This window comes from Staurois parvus, unplaced genomic scaffold, assembly GCF_062004578.1.
Source record: "Staurois parvus isolate SC_StPar_1 unplaced genomic scaffold, SC_StPar_1.0 ptg002892l, whole genome shotgun sequence".
In the NCBI taxonomy this organism is placed as follows: Eukaryota; Metazoa; Chordata; class Amphibia; order Anura; family Ranidae; genus Staurois; species Staurois parvus.
Genome location: NW_028320688.1, coordinates 52,791 through 76,740, shown reverse-complemented (window position 1 = coordinate 76,740; position 23,950 = coordinate 52,791). Strand labels below are relative to the sequence as shown.

Sequence of the window (23,950 nt, the reverse complement as noted above, 5' to 3'; positions counted from 1 at the left end):
TCCCAACTGCTCCGGGTCCCTCAGATTGGAAGGGTTCCTTTTCCCAACTGCTCCGGGTCTCTCATGCTGCTGGTCTGAGATCTCTCCACAGGAGCTCTATGGGATGGAGATCTGGACTCATTCCTGGCCAGTCCAGTCCTCTCCAGCGCTTTGTCTGACACCATTTCTGGGGGCTTTGTGACGTGTGCTTTGGGTCATTGTCCTGCTGGAAGCCCCCTGACCTCTGATGGAGACCCAACTTCCTGACACCGGGCCCTACATTGCCCCCCAGAATTCTTTGGTAGTCTTCAGATTTCATAATGCCATCTACACGGCCAAGACCTCCAGTGCCTGAAGCAGCAAAGCACCCCCAAACCATCAGTGACCCCCCACCATGTGTGACTGGAGGGACTGTGACCCCCCACCATGTGTGACTGGAGGGACTGTGACCCCCCACCATGTGTGACTGGAGGGACTGTGACCCCCCCCACCATGTGTGACTGGAGGGACTGTGACCCTCCACCATGTGTGACTGGAGGGACTGTGACCCCCCCCACCATGTGTGACTGGAGGGACTGTGACCCCCCCCCACCATGTGTGACTGGAGGGACTGTGACCCCCCCCACCATGTGTGACTGGAGGGACTGTGACTGGAGGGACTGTGACCCCCCCACCATGTGTGACTGGAGGGACTGTGACTGGAGGGACTGTGACCCCCCCACCATGTGTGACTGGAGGGACTGTGACCCCCCCACCATGTGTGACTGGAGGGACTGTGACCCCCCCACCATGTGTGGCTGGAGGGACTGTGACCCCCCACCATGTGTGACTGGAGGGACTGTGACCCCCCCCACCATGTGTGACTGGAGGGACTGTGACCCCCCCCACCATGTGTGACTGGAGGGACTGTGACTGGAGGGACTGTGACCCCCCCCACCATGTGTGACTGGAGGGACTGTGACCCCCCACCATGTGTGACTGGAGGGACTGTGACCCCCCCACCATGTGTGACTGGAGGGACTGTGACCCCCCCACCATGTGTGACTGGAGGGACTGTGACCCCCCACCATGTGTGACTGGAGGGACTGTGACCCCCCACCATGTGTGACTGGAGGGACTGTGACCCCGCCCCATGTGTGACTGGAGGGACTGTGACCCCCCCCACCATGTGTGACTGGAGGGACTGTGACCCCCCCACCATGTGTGGCTGGAGGGACTGTGACCCCCCCCCACCATGTGTGACTGGAGGGACTGTGACCCCCCACCATGTGTGACTGAAGGGTCTGTGACCCCCCCACCATGTGTGACTGGAGGGACTGTGACCCCCCCACCATGTGTGACTGGAGGGACTGTGACCCCCCCAACATGTGTGACTGGAGGGACTGTGACCCCCCCACCATGTGTGACTGGAGGGACTGTGACCCCCCCACCATGTGTGACTGGAGGGACTGTGACCCCCCCCCACCATGTGTGGCTGGAGGGACTGTGACCCCCCCCACCATGTGTGACTGGAGGGACTGTGACCCCCCCCACCATGTGTGACTGGAGGGACTGTGACCCCCCCCACCATGTGTGGCTGGAGGGACTGTGACCCCCCACCATGTGTGACTGGAGGGACTGTGACCCCCCACCATGTGTGACTGAAGGGACTGTGACCCCCCCACCATGTGTGGCTGGAGGGACTGTGACCCCCCCACCATGTGTGACTGGAGGGACTGTGACCCCCCCACCATGTGTGACTGGAGGGACTGGATTCTTCTCTATAAAGGCCTCAAAGCTTTTTCTGAAATCAGTAGAATGATGAGATTTACCAAAAAGCTGCCATTTTGTTCCGTCTGTCCCCAGAACATTGTCCCGGAAGGATTTTGGCAAATCCAATCTGGCTTCCAATATGTTTCTGTGTCAGCGGTGGGGTCCTCCTGGGTCTCCTCCCATATTTCTGTGTCAGCGGTGGGGTCCTCCTGGGTCTCCTCCCATATTTCTGTGTCAGCGGTGGGGTCCTCCTGGGTCTCCTCCCATATTTCTGTGTCAGCAGTGGGGTCCTCCTGGGTCTCCTCCCATATTTCTGTGTCAGCGGTGGGGTCCTCCTGGGTCTCCTCCCATATTTCTGTGTCAGCGGTGGGGTCCTCCTGGGTGTCCCCCCATATTTCTGTCAGCGGTGGGGTCCTCCTGGGTCTCCTCCCATATTTCTATGTCAGCGGTGGGGTCCTCCTGGGTCTCCTCCCATATTTCTGTGTCAGCGGTGGGGTCCTCCTGGGTCTCCTCCCATATTTCTGTGTCAGCGGTGGGGTCCTCCTGGGTCTCCTCCCATATTTCTGTGTCAGCGGTGGGGTCCTCCTGGGTCTCCTCCCATATTTCTGAGTCAGCGGTGGGGTCCTCCTGGGTCTCCCCCCATATTTATGAGTCAGCGGTGGGGTCCTCCTGGGTCTCCCCCCAAATTTCTGAGTCAGCGGTGGGGTCCTCCTGGGTCTCCTCCCGTATTTCTGTGTCAGCGGTGGGGTCCTCCTGGGTCTCCTTCCATATTTCTGAGTCAGCGGTGGGGTCCTCCTGGGTCTCCTCACATATTTCTGTGTCAGCAGTGGGGTCCTCCTGGGTCTCCTCCCATATTTCTGTGTCAGCGGTGGGGTCCTACTGGGTCTCCTCCCATATTTCTGTGTCAGCGGTGGGGGTCCTCCTGGGTCTCCTCCCATATTTCTGAGTCAGCGGTGGGGTCCTCCTTGGTCTCCTCTCATATTTCTGTGTCAGCGGTGGGGTCCTCCTTGGTCTCCTCTCATATTTCCGAGTCAGCGGTGGGGTCCTCCTGGGTCTCCTCCCATATTTCTGTGTCAGCGGTGGGGTCCTCCTGGGTCTCCTCCCATATTTCTGAGTCAGCGGTGGGGTCCTCCTTGGTCTCCCCCCATATTTATGTGTCAGCGGTGGGGTCCTCCTGGGTCTCCCCCCATATTTCTGTGGCAGCAGTGGGGTCCTCCTGGGTCTCCTCCCATATTTCTATGTCAGCAGTGGGGTCCTCCTGGGTCTCCTCCCATATTTCTGTGTCCGCGGTGGGGTCCTCCTGGGTCTCCTCCCATATTTCTGTGTCAGCGGTGGGGTCCTCCTGGGTCTCCTTCCATATTTCTGAGTCAGCGGTGGGGTCCTCCTCCATATTTCTGTGTCAGCGGTGGGGTCCTCCTGGGTCTCCTCCCATATTTCTGTGTCAGCGGTGGGGTCCTCCTGGGTCTCCTCCCATATTTCTGTGTCAGCGGTGGGGTCCTCCTCCCATATTTCTGAGTCAGCGGTGGGGTCCTCCTGGGTCTCCTCCCATATTTCTGTGTCAGCGGTGGGGTCCTCCTCCCATATTTCTGTGTCAGCGGTGGGGTCCTCCTCCCATATTTCTGAGTCAGCGGTGGGGTCCTCCTGGGTCTCCTCTCATATTTCTGTGTCAGCGGTGGGGTCCTCCTGGGTCTCCTCCCATATTTCTGTGTCAGCGGTGGGGTCCTCCTGGGTCTCCTCTCATATTTCTGAGTCAGCGGAGGGGTCCTCCTGGGTCTCCTCCCATATTTCTGTGTCAGCGGTGGGGTCCTCCTGGGTCTCCTCCCATATTTCTGTGTCAGCAGTGGGGTCCTCCTGGGTCTCCTCCCATATTTCTGTGTCAGCGGTGGGGTCCTCCTGGGTCTCCTCCCATATTTCTGTGTCAGCAGTGGGGTCCTCCTGGGTCTCCTCCCATATTTCTGTGTCAGCGGTGGGGTCCTCCTGGGTCTCCTCCCATATTTCTGTGTCAGCAGTGGGGTCCTCCTGGGTCTCCTCCAATATTTCTGTGTCAGCGGTGGGGTCCTCCTCCCATATTTCTGAGTCAGCGGTGGGGTCCTCCTGGGTCTCCTCTCATATTTCTGTGTCAGCGGTGGGGTCCTCCTGGGTCTCCTCCCATATTTCTGTGTCAGCGGTGGGGTCCTCCTGGGTCTCCTCCCATATTTCTGTGTCAGCAGTGGGGTCCTCCTGGGTCTCCTCCCATATTTCTGTGTCAGCGGTGGGGTCCTCCTGGGTCTCCCCCCATATTTCTGTGTCAGCGGTGGGGTCCTCCTGGGTGTCCCCCCATATTTCTGTCAGCGGTGGGGTCCTCCTGGGTCTCCTCCCATATTTCTGTGTCAGCGGTGGGGTCCTCCTGGGTCTCCTCCCATATTTCTGTGTCAGCGGTGGGGTCCTCCTGGGTCTCCCCCCATATTTCTGTGTCAGCGGTGGGGTCCTCCTCCCATATTTCTGTGTCAGCAGTGGGGTCCTCCTGGGTCTTCCACCATATTTCTGTGTCAGCGGTGGGGTCCTCCTGGGTCTCCTCCCATATTTCTGAGTCAGCGGTGGGGTCCTCCTTGGTCTCCTCTCATATTTCTGAGTCAGCGGTGGGGTCCTCCTGGGTCTCCTCCCATATTTCTGTGTCAGCGGTGGGGTCCTCCTGGGTCTCCTCCCATATTTCTGAGTCAGCGGTGGGGTCCTCCTTGGTCTCCTCTCATATTTCTGTGTCAGCGGTGGGGTCCTCCTTGGTCTCCCCCCATATTTCTGTGTCAGCGGTGGGGTCCTCCTGGGTCTCCTCCCATATTTCTGTGTCAGCAGTGGGGTCCTCCTGGGTCTCCTCCCATATTTCTATGTCAGCAGTGGGGTCCTCCTGGGTCTCCTCCCATATTTCTGTGTCCGCGGTGGGGTCCTCCTGGGTCTCCTCCCATATTTCTGAGTCAGCGGTGGGGTCCTCCTCCATATTTCTGTGTCAGCGGTGGGGTCCTCCTGGGTCTCCTCCCATATTTCTGTGTCAGCGGTGGGGTCCTCCTCCCATATTTCTGAGTCAGCGGTGGGGTCCTCCTGGGTCTCCTCCCATATTTCTGTGTCAGCGGTGGGGTCCTCCTCCCATATTTCTGAGTCAGCGGTGGGGTCCTCCTGGGTCTCCTCTCATATTTCTGTGTCAGCGGTGGGGTCCTCCTGGGTCTCCTCCCATATTTCTGAGTCAGCGGTGGGGTCCTCCTGGGTCTCCTCCCATATTTCTGTGTCAGCGGTGGGGTCCTCCTTGGTCTCCTCTCATATTTCTGTGTCAGCGGTGGGGTCCTCCTGGGTCTCCTCCCATATTTCTGTGTCAGCGGTGGGGTCCTTTTGGGTCTCCTCCCATATTTCTGTGTCAGCAGTGGGGTCCTCCTGGGTCTCCTCCCATATTTCTGTATCAGCGGTGGGGTCCTCCTCCCATATTTCTGAGTCAGCGGTGGGGTCCTCCTGGGTCTCCTCTCATATTTCTGTGTCAGCGGTGGGGTCCTCCTGGGTCTCCTCCCATATTTCTGTGTCAGCGGTGGGGTCCTCCTTGGTCTCCTCTCATATTTCTGAGTCAGCGGTGGGGTCCTCCTGGGTCTCCTCCCATATTTCTGTGTCAGCGGTGGGGTCCTCCTGGGTCTCCTCCCATATTTCTGTGTCAGCGGTGGGGTCCTCCTGGGTCTCCTCCCATATTTGTGTCAGCGGTGGGGTCCTCCTGGGTCTCCCCCCATATTTCTGTGTCAGCGGTGGGGTCCTCCTGGGTGTCCCCCCATATTTCTGTCAGCGGTGGGGTCCTCCTGGGTCTCCCCATATTTCTGTGTCAGCGGTGGGGTCCTCCTGGGTCTCCTCCCATATTTCTGTGTCAGCGGTGGGGTCCTCCTGGGTCTCCCCCCATATTTCTGTGTCAGCAGTGGGGTCCTCCTCCCATATTTCTGTGTCAGCAGTGGGGTCCTCATGGGTCTTCCACCATATTTCTGTGTCAGTGGTGGGGTCCTCCTGGGTCTCCTCCCATATTTCTGTGTCAGCGGTGGGGTCCTACTGGGTCTCCTCCCATATTTCTGTGTCAGCGGTGGGGTCCTCCTGGGTCTCCTCCCATATTTCTGAGTCAGCGGTGGGGTCCTCCTTGGTCTCCTCTCATATTTGTGTCAGCGGTGGGGTCCTCCTTGGTCTCCTCTCATATTTCTGAGTCAGCGGTGGGGTCCTCCTGGGTCTTCCACCATATTTCTGTGTCAGCGGTGGGGTCCTCCTGGGTCTCCTCCCATATTTCTGAGTCAGCGGTGGGGTCCTCCTTGGTCTCCTCTCATATTTCTGTGTCAGCGGTGGGGTCCTCTTTGGTCTCCCCCCATATTTCTGTGTCAGCGGTGGGGTCCTCCTGGGTCTCCCCCCATATTTCTGTGTCAGCAGTGGGGTCCTCCTGGGTCTCCTCCCATATTTCCATGTCAGCAGTGGGGTCCTCCTGGGTCTCCTCCCATATTTCTGTGTCCGCGGTGGGGTCCTCCTGGGTCTCCTCCCATATTTCTGAGTCAGCGGTGGGGTCCTCCTCCATATTTCTGTGTCAGCGGTGGGGTCCTCCTGGGTCTCCTCCCATATTTCTGTGTCAGCGGTGGGGTCCTCCTCCCATATTTCTGAGTCAGCAGTGGGGTCCTCCTGGGTCTCCTCCCATATTTCTGTGTCAGCGGTGGGGTCCTCCTCCCATATTTCTGAGTCAGCGGTGGGGTCCTCCTGGGTCTCCTCTCATATTTCTGTGTCAGCGGTGGGGTCCTCCTGGGTCTCCTCCCATATTTCTGTGTCAGCGGTGGGGTCCTCCTTGGTCTCCTCTCATATTTCTGAGTCAGCGGAGGGGTCCTCCTGGGTCTCCTCCCATATTTCTGTGTCAGCGGTGGGGTCCTCCTGGGTCTCCTCCCATATTTCTGTGTCAGCGGTGGGGTCCTCCTGGGTCTCCTCCCATATTTCTGTGTCAGCGGTGGGGTCCTCCTGGGTCTCCTCCCATATTTCTGTGTCAGCAGTGGGGTCCTCCTGGGTCTTCCACCATATTTCTGTGTCAGTGGTGGGGTCCTCCTGTGTCTCCTCCCATATTTCTGTGTCAGCGGTGGGGTCCTACTGGGTCTCCTCCCATATTTCTGTGTCAGCGGTGGGGTCCTCCTGGGTCTCCTCCCATATTTCTGAGTCAGCGGTGGGGTCCTCCTGGGTCTCCTCCCATATTTCTGTGTCAGCGGTGGGGTCCTCCTCCCATATTTCTGTGTCAGTAGTGGGGTCCTCCTTGGTCTCCTCTCATATTTCTGAGTCAGCGGTGGGGTCCTCCTGGGTCTCCTCCCATATTTCTGAGTCAGCGGTGGGGTCCTCCTGGGTCTCCTCCCATATTTCTGTGTCAGCGGTGGGGTCCTCCTGGGTCTCCTCCCATATTTCTGTGTCAGCGGTGGGGTCCTCCTGGGTCTCCTCCCATATTTCTGAGTCAGCAGTGGGGTCCTCCTGGGTCTCCTCCCATATTTCTGAGTCAGCAGTGGGGTCCTCCTGGGTCTCCTCTCATATTTCTGTGTCAGCGGTGGGGTCCTCCTCCCATATTTCTGAGTCAGCGGTGGGGTCCTCCTTGGTCTCCTCTCATATTTCTGAGTCAGCGGTGGGGTCCTCCTGGGTCTCCTCCCATATTTCTGTGTCAGCAGTGGGGTCCTCCTGGGTCTCCTCCCATATTTCTGAGTCAGCAGTGGGGTCCTCCTGGGTCTCCCCCCATATTTTTGTGTCAGCAGTGGGGTCCTCCTGGGTCTCCCCCCATATTTCTGTGTCAGCAGTGGGGTCCTCCTGGGTCTCCTCCCATATTTCTATGTCAGCAGTGGGGTACTCCTGGGTCTCCTCCAATATTTCTGTGTCCGCGGTGGGGTCCTCCTGGGTCTCCTCCCATACTTCTGTGTCAGCGGTGGGGTCCTCCTGGGTCTCCTTCCATATTTCTGAGTCAGCGGTGGGGTCCTCCTCCATATTTCTGTGTCAGCGGTGGGGTCCTCCTGGGTCTCCTCCCATATTTCTGTGTCAGCGGTGGGGTCCTCCTGGGTCTCCTCCCATATTTCTGTGTCAGCGGTGGGGTCCTCCTCCCATATTTCTGAGTCAGCGGTGGGGTCCTCCTGGGTCTCCTCCCATATTTCTGTCAGCGGTGGGGTCCTCCTCCCATATTTCTGTGTCAGCGGTGGGGTCCTCCTCCCATATTTCTGTGTCAGCGGTGGGGTCCTCCTGGGTCTCCTCCCATATTTCTGAGTCAGCGGTGGGGTCCTCCTGGGTCTCCTCTCATATTTCTGTGTCAGCGGTGGGGTCCTCCTGGGTCTCCTCCCATATTTCTGTGTCAGCGGTGGGGTCCTCCTTGGTCTCCTCTCATATTTCTGAGTCAGCGGAGGGGTCCTCCTGGGTCTCCTCCCATATTTCTGTGTCAGCGGTGGGGTCCTCCTGGGTCTCCTCCCATATTTCTGTGTCAGCGGTGGGGTCCTCCTGGGTGTCCCCCCATATTTCTGTCAGCAGTGGGGTCCTCCTGGGTCTCCCCCCATATTTCTGTGTCAGCGGTGGGGTCCTCCTGGGTCTCCTCCCATATTTCTGTGTCAGCGGTGGGGTCCTCCTGGGTCTCCTCCCATATTTCTGTGTCAGCGGTGGGGTCCTCCTGGTCTCCTCCCATATTTCTGTGTCAGCGGTGGGGTCCTCCTGGGTCTCCTCCCATATTTCTGTGTCAGCGGTGGGGTCCTCCTGGGTCTCCTCCCATATTTCTGTGTCAGCGGTGGGGTCCTCCTGGGTCTCCTCCCATATTTCTGTGTCAGCGGTGGGGTCCTCCTGGGTCTCCTCCCATATTTCTGTGTCAGCGGTGGGGTCCTCCTGGGTCTCCTCCCATATTTCTGTGTCAGCGGTGGGGTCCTCCTGGGTGTCCCCCCATATTTCTGTCAGCGGTGGGGTCCTCCTGGGTCTCCTCCCATATTCCTGTGTCAGCGGTGGTGTCCTCCTGGGTCTCCTCCCATATTTCTGTGTCAGCAGTGGGGTCATCCTGGGTGTCCCCCCATATTTCTGTCTGCGGTGGGGTCATCCTGGGTCTCCTCCCATATTTCTGTGTCAGCGGTGGGGTCCTCCTGGGTCTCCTCCCATATTTCTGTGTCAGCAGTGGGGTCCTCCTGGGTCTCCCCCCATATTTCTGTGTCAGCAGTGGGGTCCTCCTGGGTCTCCTCCCATATTTCTGTGTCAGCGGTGGGGTCCTCCTGGGTCTCCTCCCATATTTCTGTGTCAGCGGTGGGGTCCTCCTCCCATATTTCTGTGTCAGCAGTGGGGTCCTCCTGGGTCTCCTCCCATATTTCTGTGTCAGCGGTGGGGTCCTCCTCCCATATTTCTGTGTCAGCGGTGGGGTCCTCCTGGGTCTCCTCCCATATTTCTGTGTCAGCAGTGGGGTCCTCCTGGGTGTCCCCCCATATTTCTGTGTCAGCGGTGGGGTCCTCCTGGGTCTCCCCCCATATTTCTGTGTCAGCGGTGAGGTCCTCCTGGGTGTCCCCCCATATTTCTGTCAGCGGTGGGGTCCTCCTGGGTCTCCTCCCATATTTCTGTGTCAGCGGTGGGGTCCTCCTGGGTCTCCTCCCATATTTCTGTGTCAGCAGTGGGGTCCTCCTGGGTCTCCCCCCATATTTCTGTGTCAGCGGTGGGGTCCTCCTGGGTCTCCTCCCATATTTCTATGTCAGCAGTGGGGTCCTCCTGGGTCTCCTCCCATATTTCTGTGTCAGCAGTGGGGTCCTCCTGGGTGTCCCCCCATATTTCTGTCAGCGGTGGGGTCCTCCTGGGTCTCCTCCCATATTTCTGTGTCAGCGGTGGGGTCCTCCTGGGTCTCCTCCCATATTTCTGTGTCAGCAGTGGGGTCCTCCTGGGTCTCCCCCCATATTTCTGTGTCAGCGGTGGGGTCCTCCTGGGTCTCCTCCCATATTTCTATGTCAGCAGTGGGGTCCTCCTGGGTGTCCCCCCATATTTCTGTGTCAGCGGTGGGGTCCTCCTGGGTCTCCCCCCATATTTCTGTGTCAGCGGTGAGGTCCTCCTGGGTGTCCCCCCATATTTCTGTCAGCGGTGGGGTCCTCCTGGGTCTCCTCCCATATTTCTGTGTCAGCGGTGGGGTCCTCCTGGGTCTCCTCCCATATTTCTGTGTCAGCAGTGGGGTCCTCCTGGGTCTCCCCCCATATTTCTGTGTCAGCGGTGGGGTCCTCCTGGGTCTCCTCCCATATTTCTATGTCAGCAGTGGGGTCCTCCTGGGTCTCCTCCCATATTTCTGTGTCAGCAGTGGGGTCCTCCTGGGTGTCCCCCCATATTTCTGTCAGCGGTGGGGTCCTCCTGGGTCTCCTCCCATATTTCTGTGTCAGCGGTGGGGTCCTCCTGGGTCTCCTCCCATATTTCTGTGTCAGCAGTGGGGTCCTCCTGGGTCTCCCCCCATATTTCTGTGTCAGCGGTGGGGTCCTCCTGGGTCTCCTCCCATATTTCTATGTCAGCAGTGGGGTCCTCCTGGGTGTCCCCCCATATTTCTGTGTCAGCGGTGGGGTCCTCCATCAGTTGTACCCGGTACCTGAAGGTTGGCTTGGATTTGTCTGGAAGTTGATGGAGGTTCTTCAGGAACCATTCCAACAATCCTTCGTTGCAATCTTTGATCGATTTTTCTCTTTCATCCACATCGAAAGATCAGCTGCAGTGCCATGGGCTGGAATCTTCCTGACAATGCTGCGCACAGTGGACACGGGAACATGGAGATCTCTGGAGATGGACTTGTCACCTTGAGGTTGTTCCTGCTTTCCACCATCTTTGTTCTCCATTCCTCAGACGATTCTTTGCTCTTCTTCTCCATGTTTACCACGGAGACACCCAACAGGAAGGTGGAGGCCATTTGTCACCCCTGTCCCTGGTTGCCGGTGCGATTTCTACGTTGTCATGGATACAGAGGGAGTCAGACGACGGGGGATGGGTCAGATTTGGCTTTTTATTTCTCCAATTTTGGTGTCACCAATACAAACCAAAGATATAAACATGAGATTACCGAAACATTCGTCATGGCAGCCATTTTCTGGGCGGAGTCCTGTTATCTGACAGGAATGCGGGGGAGGGGGTGTATTGTGACGTGTTTGGTGTCAGTCGCTCGGCATGACATCATCTTTTATCGTACAAATGGCGATTCTATCGAGTTTTCTGGAATAAAATACATCGAAGTTGACTTTGTACTGAAAATTATATTCAATAAACAATATCACGTGACATGACCACACCCACCAGTTCATTCTCCGGGGGCTCCGAAGCAGCAAATGCCGATTTTTACACGAATGAGACGGAAGTCAGACCCGCCCGGGCAGTGAGGGGTTAATCGCGGACGGTTTGGGGCGTCGCTCCGCCTCCGTTTACTACCTCGCCCCGCCCACCTCTCTCAGTCACATGGGACCGGTGGACTGTACCACCTGGCTCTCCGCCCCCCCCCCCTCCCCACATGGAGCGTGCCATCTGGTCGGTCACGTGGTTGCCTTTGCCCGCGAAATCCGAGTTCCTGGCCACGCTGACCCAGCCAAAGCGGCCAATGGGAGCTCTGATCGCCCGGTGACGTCACTCGGCGGAGAGGTGACCCCCGGGACGGTGGGCGGTCTCGTCAGATCGGTGTAGTCGGTGGAGGTGATCGCAGACGGCGCTGTGGTGATGGCGCAGACTCGGGTCACTCAGTTCTTCGGGCAGCGGAAGAGGGCGGCCAATGGACCCCTGGAGGGGAAGGGGAACAAGGGGCCCCGAACGGTGACCCGGAAGCTGGAGGAGCTGCTGAGGACCCCAGAGAAACCCACCGAGACCCGGATCTCCTCCACCTCCTCACCCCGGGGACCCAGCGGAAGGAAGAGGAGCCGCCCGGACACCCCACGGACAGGAGAGAGGACTGCTAGGAAGAGGCTCCGCCTACCAGGGGGCGACCGAGAGGTACAAGTGGGCGGCTTCCGGCCATCATCGGGGCAATAATCCCGCTACTACCGCCCCCTTCACCATTACTGTCCCATCCCGTCCTCCCACTATTACCCCCCCCCTCCACCATTATTGCCCCCATCCCGTCCTCGCACTGTTACTGCCCCCCTCCACCATTACTGCCCCATTCCAACCCCGCACTATTACCGCCCCCTCCACCATTACTCCCCCATCACGTCCCTGCACTATTACTGCCCCCCTCCACCATTACTCCCCCAACCTGTCCCCCCATTATTACTGCCCCCCTCCACCATTACTCCCCAATCCTGTCCCCCCATTATTACTGTCCCCCTCCACCATTACTCCCCCATCCTGTCCCCCCATTACTACCACCCCCCCTCCACCATTACTCCCCCGTCCCTGCACTACTACTACCCCCCTCCACCATTACTGTCCCATCCCCCCCACTACTACCACAGCCTCCTTCCACTATACTACTGCTCCCCTCCAGTAGTTCTCCCCCCCACCCCCGTACTGCCCCCCTCACCCTCCCATTATTACTATACAGGATTTATATGGCGCCAACAGTATGCACAGTGCTGTACAACATGAAGGCAGACATTGGTCAATACAGGAGGAACCAGACAGCCCTGATCCTGGGAGCTTACAATCTAAGGGGAGGGGCTGAGTGATACAAAAGGTAATAGCTGTGGGGGAGGAGCTCATGGAGGAAATAAATGGCAGTTTACTAGGCAGAGGCAGGATTGGCTTCTTTAAAGAGGTTTTCATGGATTATCTAAAGGTGGATAGATTGGGAGACAGCCGGACAGATTGGGGTAGGGAGTTATTTGTGAGGGTCCAGGGGGCAGGTGGTTAGGTGGGCTTTAGAAAACAGTTGACCCACCTTCTTTATAGTAGCTGGGTTACACAAGGGAAGTATAGATTGTGCAGGTGGACAAGGAGGGTGGTGGGGTGAGGGACATGTCGGGTGGACAAGGAGGGTGGTGGGGTGAGGGACATGTCGGGTGGACAAGGAGGGTGGTGGGGTGAGGGACATGTCGGGTGGACAAGGAGGGTGGTGGGGTGAGGGACATGTCGGGTGGACAAGGAGGGTGGTGGGGTGAGGGACATGTCGGGTGGACAAGGAGGGTGGTGGGGTGAGGGACATGTCGGGTGGACAAGGAGGGTGGTGGGGTGAGGGACATGTCGGGTGGACAAGGAGGGTGGTAGGGTGAGGGACATGTCGGGTGGACAAGGAGGGTGGTGGGGTGAGGGACATGTCTGGTGGACAGGGAGGGTGGTAGGGTGAGGGACATGTCTGGTGGACAGGGAGGGTGGTGGGGTGAGGGACATGTCTGGTGGACAGGGAGGGTGGTAGGGTGAGGGACATGTCTGGTGGACAGGGAGGGTGGTAGGGTGAGGGACATGTCTGGTGGACAGGGAGGGTGGTAGGGGTGAGGGACATGTCTGGTGGACAGGGAGGGTGGTGGGGGTGAGGGACACTGTGCGGCGGACAAGGAGGGTGGTAGGGGTGAGGGACATGTCCGGTGGACAAGGAGTGTAGGGTGAGGGACATGTCTGGTGGACAAGGAGTGTAGGGTGAGGGACATGTCCGTTGGACAAGGAGTGTAGGGTGAGGGACATGTCCGTTGGACAAGGAGTGTAGGGTGAGGGACATGTCCGTTGGACAGGGAGGGTGGTAGGGTGAGGGACATGTCCGGTGGACAGGGAGGGTGGTAGGGTGAGGGACATGTCCGGTGGACAAGGAGTGTAGGGTGAGGGACATGTCTGGTGGACAAGGAGTGTAGGGTGAGGGACATGTCCGGTGGACAAGGAGGGTGGTAGGGGTGAGGGACATGTCCGGTGGACAAGGAGGGTGGTAGGGGTGAGGGAGATGTCCGTTGGACAAGGAGTGTAGGGTGAGGGACATGTCCGTTGGACAGGGAGGGTGGTAGGGTGAGGGACATGTCCGTTGGACAGGGAGGGTGGTAGGGTGAGGGACATGTCCGGTGGACAGGGAGGGTGGTAGGGTGAGGGACATGTCTGGTGGACAAGGAGTGTAGGGTGAGGGACATGTCTGTACAGTGGATATCTGGTCATGAATTGTATCAATCTTCTTTTTGAAGTGATTAGCGATCTCCGGGGCCGTGAGTTAGTGGGAGGAGGTAAAGGACGAAGTAGAGTTAAAGGCAGAAGAGAGTTGGCAGCGATTGCATGAGAGGGTGTTAATGAGATGAGGAAATAGGTCTGTTTGGCATTGTGGAGACAAGAAGTGTTTTTGAAGGGAAGATTTATGTTGGTTGAAGTCTTGCTGGGTCTTAGTCTTACTCCATAAATGCTCCAGAGCACGGCTACGTATTTTGAGGCATCTGGTATTGTCTGTTTGCCAGGGCTGTAGCGGTCGGGTCTAATTCATTGTGCAGTGAGGGGGACAATGTGTCCCGGGTGGATGACAGTGAACTGTTGTAGACAGAAGTGGCCAGGTTGGGGCAGGACAGGGCTGAGATTTTGTCAGACAATCTGTTGCTGAAAGAAGAGAAGGGTTAAGATGGCGAAGGTTTCTACGGGTAACTCTTCGGTAGTTGGAAGACGAGAGAGTGAAGCTAATAAGGGAGTGATCAGAGAGAGGAAGAGGAAAGTTGATGAGGTTGCAAGAAGTGCATAGGTAGGAGAATACAAGGTGGAGGCCGGTATCATTGGAGTGAGTAGAAGCATGCGTCCATTGTTGCAGGAGTGCTAAGGTTACCAGGGATGTTGAAGTCACCAAGAATGATTGTGGGAATTTCAGAAGAGAGAAAGTCAGGCAGCCAGGCAGAGAAGTCATCATTGATACCGGTCCAGGAGGACGATGGATCACAGCAATTAAAGAAACTGGAGAGAACAGACGACTGTAGTGAACTTCAAATGAGGAGAGGGAGGTGAATGAAGGACCTGAAAAGTGCTTTGATGGGATAGGAGGATTCCAGCTCCACCTCCTTTCTGTTCACTAGGCCTGGGAGAGTGAGTCCCAGAGGAGACCACCATGGGAGAGTCCCAGAGGAGACCACCATGGGAGAGTCCCAGAGGAGACCACCATGGGAGAGTCCCAGAGGAGACCACCATGGGAGAGTCCCAGAGGAGACCACCATGGGAGAGTCCCAGAGGAGACCACCATGGGAGAGTCCCAGAGGAGACCACCATGGGAGAGTCCCAGAGGAGACCACCATGGGAGAGGGCAGCAGGAGAGGGAAAGTCCGATTCATGAAGCCAGGTTTCCGGAATTGCAAGCAAGTGAATGGAGTTTGTGATGAAAGGTCATGGACAGAGGTGAGTGTTACAGACAGATGGGGATTCCAGAGGGTCCAGGAAAAGAGGAGGCTAGCTCTATGAAGAAGAGGAATAGTAACCAGTATCTACCCCCCCCCCCCCCCCCCAACTACTACCCCCATGCTCCCTTCTTCCCATTGCTACTCCACAATCCACTACTACTCCCATCATCCCTCAATACTGGTGGGGGGTTCAGACCTTCTGGGGCTTCATCTCCAGACTACCTCATAAAACTGCCAGTTGTCGTTACGCTGATCTACCAGTTCCACCTGGAGCTGGAACCATCTACTTACCCATCCCCCACCCAGTCCACCTACCCACCTGTGTACCATCTGTCAGCCATTTACCAAGTAATGTCGGTTTTTTTTTCCTTTAGACTGTCAGCTCATGTGCCAAACCGGAGGAGCAGTGTGTGACCCCACCGTCACTGGGGAAGAAGATGAAGGAATTGGTGAATGTCTCCCTCTCCCCCGTCAATGTCCTGAGGAAGAACTCCGCTCCGGGCGACGTGGCGGTAATTATTGTGGAGGGCTCTGCTGGTGGAGATCACTTCTATTGCAATCATGTCTGTGGACCCCGCCCACACACAGCGCAATTAGATTTTTGTGTAGGGGCTCCCATGTGTTCATATGTGGGGGAGGGGAGTGGCTTGTAGCGTTTTTGCTACACCCCCCCCCAAACTTTTTTCATCCCTTGGGGTGATGCATTTTGGTGACCGGTCCTCTGCAGTTGAGTCCATACAGCGCACAGACCTGGCAGTAGAAGGGTTAATGCTCGGCTGCGATTCCTCTGACAATGCCGCCATTTTGGTTTTCTTGCAGATGCCATCAAAGGGGAACCTAGTAGAGCTCCAATCCCGACTGCAGAGAATTCAGGAGATTTCCCAGAAACTAAAACTTCCCGCTGCACCTGCCGAGAGCAAAGTCACAATCACCGAGCTGAAGGGGAGACTCGGGCAAGCCCAGGAACTGGAATCCAAGATCAGAGAGAAGAGAGCCACCGCCAAACCCACTGCACCCGCCCAGGAGGCGACAGAGCTGAGGTATGATTGGCTCAGAACGCGGTAGTGGGTGGGAGTGATGAGAAGTTGGTTCCCGTAGAATGGATGATTGGGGTTCCAGGTCACAGACCTATATCTGAGGTGGGGGATGGGGGCCCCTTCACCTCTCCATGGTTGGGTCACTCCTGCTGGGAGCCTTTCTTCTTGCCGAGGGCCCCAGTCCAGTGTATATGGTGGGGGAAGGGAAGCTTGCTGTACCTCTGACCGCTGCGGTTGTAAGGGAAAGTTTTGCAGACCACGGTGCTATGGTCAGAGTCTCTGCCCCACACTTCTCCGAACCAATGACATCGGGAGGAAAGGGGGCGGAGACACAACTTGTCTGAGACCTGCAGTGCTTACAGGCGGAAAGTACAGCGAGCGTCCCTTCCCGGCATTGATGGCTGATTTGGGGGGTACAAGTGTCTGCATGGTGGGGGTCCCCCTGAGGAACCCTAATGTTTGCTGGAATCCTAGGAAAAGGTGATCTGAGGCTCCGCCTATCACATGCATTGGTGGCGGTTCGTGCCGATCCTCTGGACTGGAACCTTCAGATCAGTTCTGCTCTGTTGGGTCAGTAATTGTATGAATAGAGCGCAGGTAAGGGGTCCCCTGTAATTGGGTCATAAAGGGCCCCTGGAAAGTAATCGGCCTTCCTTGGCACCGCATGCTGCCATCGCTGCCGGGTGTGAAGAGAAGATTTGGTGGAAGTTTTGTCCCTTTAGTGGATGCGGACTCTCCCCTCCCCCGATACTATCCCATACCTGGAAGTACCCCCTCCTATGGTGTCAGTGATGATGGAAGGGGGGGGGGGGGGCTTCCATTTCATGTACAGCGGTTTTGCCCTCATGTAGCTTTTTGTGAAATGGAAAGTCCTTATGAGGAACTGTCCTGTCAGATACAATGGACACATCCTGAAGACCCTTCACAGGGAATGGCTGGTGGGGGAGGTTGGTGGGGGGGGATGCAGATACTGGATATAAATGGCAGTCATTGGGTCTCCTTCTGACCACTTCACACTTACAGACCTTTTCCCTTCCAGCGTGAAGGCGCCGGCCTATCAGCGCTTCCACACTCTCGCCCAGGATGTCCCGCCTGGACTGTCGCTGCCGTTCCGGTATAAAGTTCTGTCGGAGATGTTCCGTAGTATGGACACCATTGTGGGCATGCTCTTCAACCGCTCCGAGACCGTCACCTTCTCCAAGGTCAAGCAAGGGGTCCAAGATATGATGCGGAAGTAAGTGGGGGAAGGGGGAGTCTCACTCAATTCTTCCATCATTGGACGCTGTATATTCTGATCTATAATGTTCGGTCTATTCAGGCAATTCGAGGAGCGCAATGTGGGGCAGATAAAGACCGTCTATCCAACAGCCTACAGGTTCAGGCAGGAGAAGAACATCCCAACCTTCAAGGATGGCATGAAGAAGACCGACTACCAGCTTACTGTGGATCCCACCATTCCTGAGGGTAAGTCTGGGGGGAGGGGAGAACTATCTTCTGGGGGACTTCTTTACATCTCAGACTGCATCTTACATGGTACTAAACCAGCTACAACCCCATCCCCCGCACCGTCAGCTTGTCAATGCCTAGACTTGGGGGTGAGGGACCCCCAACCCACACACTATGGAAATGGGGGGGGGGGGGGGACAGGTACCTGGTTTTATTGGGTATCTGCTCCTACTTTTGCTCAAGTGACCTAAGCAGAGGATAATTATTGCCCCGCCCCCATCCACCACCACCCTTCTTGCCCTCAGCCTTCTGGGACGTCACATGACAGTGTAAGCGGCTGTCAGGATATGAACCATTTCGGCATAAGCTGAGGCTTCCCTTTCCGAGTGGCAGCAGCCGGTTGGCTGGACTTGGCTGGATCAGAGCTTTCCATCTGTTATATCAAATATTCTGCTTTGGGTTTCAGGTAGGGGGCAGCACAGTAGCTGAGTGGTTGGCTCTTCCGTCTGGCAGTACTCTGTCGTTGGTTTGTTTCCCAATCACGGCACCTCCTGCCTGGAACATGTTCTCCCTGTACCTGAGTGGGTTTTCTCCAGGTACTCTGGTTTCCTCCCACACTCCAAAAGACATGCTAGGAGGTGTATTGGCTCCTGTCTGCATTGTCCATAGTATGTGCATGAATGTGAGTTAGGGACCTTAGATTGTACGCCCCTCGGGGGCGGGGACTGATGGGCATGTTCCATTTTATGACGCGCTGTGTACACTGACAGCCCTATATAAGTACCTGAAATAAATGGGTTTCAATTGTTCAATTTTTTGATTTTCCAGATGACCAGTTGGATGGACGTCCTCAGCTGACAGCAAGCCGCCTATTGGAGCGCAGGCGGATCTTTCATAGGAGCCTAACCACCCTTGTGAAGCAGCACCACAAAGTGCGTCTGCCGAGTCCAGCCTGTCTACTCGCTAGATTTCCCAAATCCCTCTCGTTCTGACACTGGACTGCATGTCCTTCACCTTTTTTTCAGGCTTTCTTGGCAACCTTGAATCCTCCATTGGTGGTTCCTGATGACCAGCTGACTCGTTGGCACCCCCGATTTAATGTTGATGAGGTTCCCGACGTGGTCCCGGCAGAACTGCCACAGCCCCCACAAGTGGAGAGGCTGACTACAGCTCAGGAAGTGTTGAATAAAGCGAGGGGCATGATGACGCCTAAGGTGAGTCGGGTTTCGGGGTTTCATGAATGTATAACCACTTGATGGTATTTAGTGTTCGAGATTTGTAGGAAACCAAATTCAAATGTGCTCCGTGTGGGTGACAACCTCTTGTCTCCTGCATTATAAATGCCACCCCATTATGCCGCACGTCTACCCTATCATCCTCCTCCTCCTGGTCCAGCCATGGCTGAAACCAGTCATTCCGGAGACTCTTGGCATGGTTGTGATCTGTTGTCACCTATTCCTGCCTCGGCACAAGACCTGGATTTTGTGTCCGACAATTATCTGCTTCATGTTTTATCCATTTCATTCCTTACAGATGGAGAAGGCTCTAGCTAACCTGGCCCTGAAGAGTGTGGAGAGCGCCCCCTCTGAGCAGAAACGGCCCCCCGCAGAGGAGCCGCCACCGGTCACTTCAAGTGCTCTGAAAGGCGTTTCCCAGTCTCTCTTGGAGCGGGTAAGTAACTTGTCTGCTACGGAGCTTTTCCTACAGGATTGTAGCCGTGAATATTGCTGGAACGCCTGACCATGTTATCCCCTTCTGTACTGTGCATGGGGCCCCCCCCTTCTATACCGTGCACGCCCCCCCTTCTGTACCACGCACTCACCCCCCCCCCCTTCTATACCGTGCACGCCCCCCTTCTGTACCGTGCACTTTCACCCCCCCTTCTATACCGTTCACGCCCCCCCCTTCTGTACCACGCACTTTCACCCCCCCCTTCTATACCGTGCACGCCCCCCCCTTCTGTACCACGCACTTTCACCCCCCCCCCTATACCGTGCACGTTCACCTGAGGTATGTATTAAGAGGCATGGTGAGTTGTGTGGGTGATGAAGCAACCGTTTATGAAATCCATTCATTGTGTACTATTGTGATTGGCCCTGTCTGTACCATGTGATCACTGACAAGTCAGATCAACAGAATGGCTGAGAGTGGAAGCTGTTCGTTGTGTACTATTGTCATGTGATCTGCTGCGATTGGTCAAAAATTTTACCTGACAGCAGCCGGTGATCTGTCATCAGCTATGTCTGGTGGACACAGCGGGTGATGGGTTGCGGTGCCCAATCCTGGGAGGATGTCATATGATGTCCGCCCACAAAGGGCCCAATCCTGCTCGTCATTTGTCTGTAGGCCAGATAGGAGGTTAAGTACTGGAGGAAATGACTTTGGGAACAAGATCTATACTGCAGATCATTTTTACTTTGCAGAATCGGAGTGAAAACCGAGCAGCTTCTAAGTCTCGGTCTAGGTGCCACTAACATTAAACTCGTGACCGAAGGACTAGCCAATCTAAAACCGCGATGTCACGTGCAAAACAATGCCACGTCCAGCTACACCCTGCACAACGATTTTCCAGCTAATGGACCACAATTGATGTACTGGCAGTCTGAGCGCAATTGTTACTCGGTCAGGTTAATTACGCAACTAACCCTTCACACTGCCACCACCTCCTTTTTGTACAGAAGAAACTTGGCAATATCAGCAATAACCCTATGATTGTTGAAATAATCGTCTGTATACCACTGTCACCGCAGGCAGGTTATACAGAGGGTTAAACACACAGTAGTGCTCTTAAGCTGCAGGAATTCGTAGTTTGCATTAAAGGCATTAGAAACAGTTCAGCACTTTCAGAAAGTAAGATTTATTACTAAAGGGTGCAATAAAAAATATTTACAGAAAAAGATGTAGCGTGTGTGTATATATGTGTGTGTGTGTGTGTGTGTGTGTGTGTATGTATATATATGTATGTGTGTGTGTGTGTATTCAGGAGTTTAGAGGGTTAAAGTACTTGCCAGTCAGCCTTGGCGTGAGCAGCTTCAAGTTTCAGAAGTCAAAAGGATTTCTTGTCTGTCAGTTTCGATGTTAAAAACAGGAGACTCTTCTCTCACACACACCAAGCATAACAGCCTTTTTCTAGGATCTCAGCAGGGTGTCTCCTCGGAGCAGTAAACCACTTCTCCTTTTGGGGAGGGAAGTGTAGGTGGAGACTTAAGTTATGACCAGAAACTCTCGTAGCTTCTATTTTGGCCCATAACCTTTTCTCGGGGCATTTGGCAGCCTGGCCACTAGTATATTAATACTCAGCCGCATCTGCAGAATAGTTAGAGATGAAACATGAAATATCTACTTGACTGGTTCAGGAGATATAATTTTCTGCTTTTCTATATATGCCAGCTAAAGGGTGTATCCTATCAGGAGAATGGTCTCAAATTTGAGCTGTCCGAATATAGGCTCCATGTTTAGGTAATTATGTCCCACGTGAAGATATCAACTTATATAAAAAAAAGTGAGTTTTTAAAAGTGTCTGTTTTTACGACCCCTTGGAAGGTCTTTTGACGTTCAGTGAGGGACTTTGTTTACACTTTTACGATATCCCAGATTGCACAGCGAACAGACAGCTAGGCATCTAGCTGGTGAGGTTTTATAGCCAGGACGCCCTCCCACTGGGTTTCGATGCCTTTTTGAACTCTGCATCAAATAGGCCACATGTCACTCAACAGGGGGAGGGGGATGAGGAAAGCGGGAAAGAGAGAGCTATATGATTGTACAAGATGGACGGTCCTTTGTCAAAATGAAGGTTCGTATCTGTCTCTGTGCACAATTGCTACACCCGGTGATGGGTTTGAGTGGGAGGAGGTTCAGTTCTTACTCTGATCTTTCAGATTCGGGCTAAAGAGGCTCAGAAGCTTCAAGCCATGATGACCCGCAAGCCCCAGCAAGAAGAGCGGCTACTCATGATGTCCAGGCTGCCAGAATTGGGACGAATCCTTCGTAATGTGTTTGTGGCAGAGAAGAAACCAGCTTTGACTGTGGAAGTTGTGTGCAGCAGAGTCATTTCCAGTTATCGATCTTCCATGTCTCTAGGTGAGACCGAATTCCAAGTATTGTAAATGCGGCCATACAGGAATGTATTCTAAGATTCCTCCAGCCTCACCAAGGGTGCAGCTGAAGGAACCTCCTACTGTAGGCCATTGAATTCTCAGCGCTGCTAATGACATAGTTGATACCTGGAAAGGTGTGCCTATTGGTGCACAGGGTGAGTCAGGTTGGTAGCCTTGAGGAAGAATAGGCACCAGCGGAGCAATGGAGGAGAGCAGGGTGTGTGAGCTTGGAGGGGAGGGGGAAGCAATGAAGGAGGGAGGGGAGAGGGAAGCAGTGGAGAGCGGGGGGGTGTGAGCTTGGAGGGGGGAGGGAAGCAGTGGAGAGCGGGGGGGGGTGTGAGCTTGGAGGGGGGAGGGAAGCAGTGGAGAGCGGGGGGGGGTGTGAGCTTGGAGGGGAGAGGGAAGCAGTGGAGAGCGGGGGGGGTGTGAGCTTGGAGGGGGGAGGGAAGCAGTGGAGAGCGGGGGGGTGTGAGCTTGGAGGGGGGAGGGAAGCAGTGGAGGAGAGCGGGGGGGTGTGAGCTTGGAGGGGGGAGGGAAGCAGTGGAGGAGAGCGGGGGGGGGTGTGAGCTTGGAGGGGGGAGGGAAGCAGTGGAGGAGAGCGGGGGGGTGTGAGCTTGGAGGGGGGAGGGAAGCAGTGGAGGAGAGCGGGGGGGGGTGTGAGCTTGGAGGGGGGAGGGAAGCAGTGGAGGAGAGCAGGGTGTGAGCTTGGAGGGGGGAGGGAAGCAGTGGAGGAGAGCAGGGTGTGAGCTTGGAGGGGGGAGGGAAGCAGTGGAGGAGAGCAGGGTGTCCAAGATTGCATAATTATTCTCCCCACCCCTATCAAATTGTGGTTTTATTTTTACAAAAGGTGGACTTGGCCTTTAGTCTGGACTGGGTCAGCAGATGGTGACATTTTTGGTTCTCCATGTGACTGGCCTGGGTGTTGTATTTAGACCTTTATTGTATAGTTGAGTCCACTTTTGTTTTCTGCAGTCTTCTGATTCCTCTAACATTCTCTCTGCAGGGGAGATGGAGAAGCATCTGTCACTGATGGTGGAGCTCCTACCAGACTGGCTCTCCATTCATCCAATCAGGAAGGACACTTACTACAAGCTGAACAAGACAATGGACTTGAATGTAATACTGGAGAGACTTTCTAAGACGTTGAAGGAAGAGGAGTCTCAGTAACGATCCTTCTAATCACGGATTTCACTTGTTTACATTGGGACTTGGTGTTTTATAGACTAGTGTGCAATCATGGACCTGAGATGGTGGATCCATGTGGATGGAGACTGTGTGTTCTTCAGGTTCCTGTTTTTAGATTCTGGCTGACGATGGTCCACCCTACCTCCTGCAACGGCTTGGGGACAAAAACATGAATTTCTGGGCTGCCAAGGTGAGCAGCCGAACATTTTGGGCTCCGGGAGAAGATGGCTGAATTGATTGGACGTCTCTTCTGAGAGGGACTATATTCCAGAGTGGAGGTTCCATTTACAAATCTGACTAGCCCCATCTCCCTGTGCCCATTTCCCCCCCCCCCCCCCCCCCCCCCCAAATTTTTTCCAAATACAAAATGTGAATTGCCACAAGTGAACCTGAGGTTCCTTCAGGTCAATGACCGGACCCATTGTAGCAGGAGGTCAGCGACAGCCAGGCAGTTGGCTTTTTGTAAGAACATGGAGCGATTGCAGCCCCTTTCTCTCAGAAATGCTGCTTTTTGGGTTTTTAGCTTGTTTGGAGATTTGGTGTGCAGCGGCATTTTTATTTGAATGTTAATATCTGGAGGGGGGAGGGGATGATTTCTTTTATATTGGTAAAAAGCAAATGTTTCCAGTTTTGGATTAAAATAATTTGCATTACATTGGAGTCTATTTGCTTTCATTGTGACATCACAAGGTCCAAATGGGGGCGGGGAGAATCACACCATGGGACTGCTTTAGGAGACCATCCATCTCCTGCATGACAGTTCTACACCAAGCATTTCCTCATCGAATTCTGCGGAGCTTTGCCATTGGCCTGAATAGTGCAGACATGCGTGACACACGGCTGCATGTGAGCATTCCCTGCACAGGACCTGGGCTCATGTACCAGTAGGATGGAGCAGAGTAATCGATTGGCTCATCAGTCCGCTGCTAATCCGGTAACAGAACTAATGGCCCTTCCAGGTCTAGTCTATCGCCCTGTGACAAGGCTGTGCAAATCCTCCAACTGGATGGACAAAAATACAAATCATTTGACAGGTGAAACTGTTTTTGTGTATTTTTGAGAAATCAGCGGAGCTCCACCCAAAAGGGAAGCTCTGCTTTAAGGATTGGCACCTTTTGGGGGGGGGGGGGGGGAGCAGGTACCTGTATTTGATGGGTACCTGCTCCCACTTCTGATTGGAAGCGGAAGGTGTCTGCCCCCTCTCTGTAGTTTTGTGGGA

The 23,950-nt window shown here is 55.2% G+C and overlaps 1 protein-coding gene and 1 long non-coding RNA gene across 2 annotated transcripts; one reads left to right on the top strand and one right to left on the bottom strand.

The window, feature by feature from the left end:
- Window positions 1–10,685: 10,685 nt before the first annotated feature.
- LOC149428959 (uncharacterized) lies at window positions 10,686–11,195 on the bottom strand. Its single transcript, XR_016310655.1, has 2 exons — window positions 10,993–11,195; window positions 10,686–10,911 (listed from the first exon to the last, which is right to left on the bottom strand). It is a non-coding gene; the product is annotated as an uncharacterized LOC149428959 (long non-coding RNA).
- A 43-nt stretch (window positions 11,196–11,238) lies between these two features.
- LOC149428958 (DNA replication factor Cdt1-like) lies at window positions 11,239–23,065 on the top strand. Its single transcript, XM_089666898.1, has 10 exons — window positions 11,239–11,676; window positions 15,341–15,478; window positions 15,786–16,006; window positions 17,043–17,237; window positions 17,322–17,467; window positions 18,278–18,381; window positions 18,475–18,663; window positions 18,983–19,120; window positions 21,328–21,529; window positions 22,550–23,065. Exons 1-10 carry the CDS (start codon window positions 11,407–11,409, stop codon window positions 22,711–22,713), a joined length of 1,767 nt encoding a protein of 588 aa, XP_089523024.1. The 5' UTR covers window positions 11,239–11,406; the 3' UTR covers window positions 22,714–23,065.
- Window positions 23,066–23,950: the final 885 nt, after the last annotated feature.

Bases quoted from the DNA above. Each gene is read 5' to 3' on its own strand.
- LOC149428958 (XM_089666898.1), top strand. From the start codon at position 11,407: ATGGCGCAGACTCGGGTCACTCAGTTCTTCGGGCAGCGGAAGAGGGCG. The intron at 18,382-18,474 runs GTGCGTCTGCCG...CCTTTTTTTCAG, and splicing joins TTGTGAAGCAGCACCACAAA to GCTTTCTTGGCAACCTTGAA. The intron at 18,664-18,982 runs GTGAGTCGGGTT...CATTCCTTACAG, and splicing joins GGGGCATGATGACGCCTAAG to ATGGAGAAGGCTCTAGCTAA.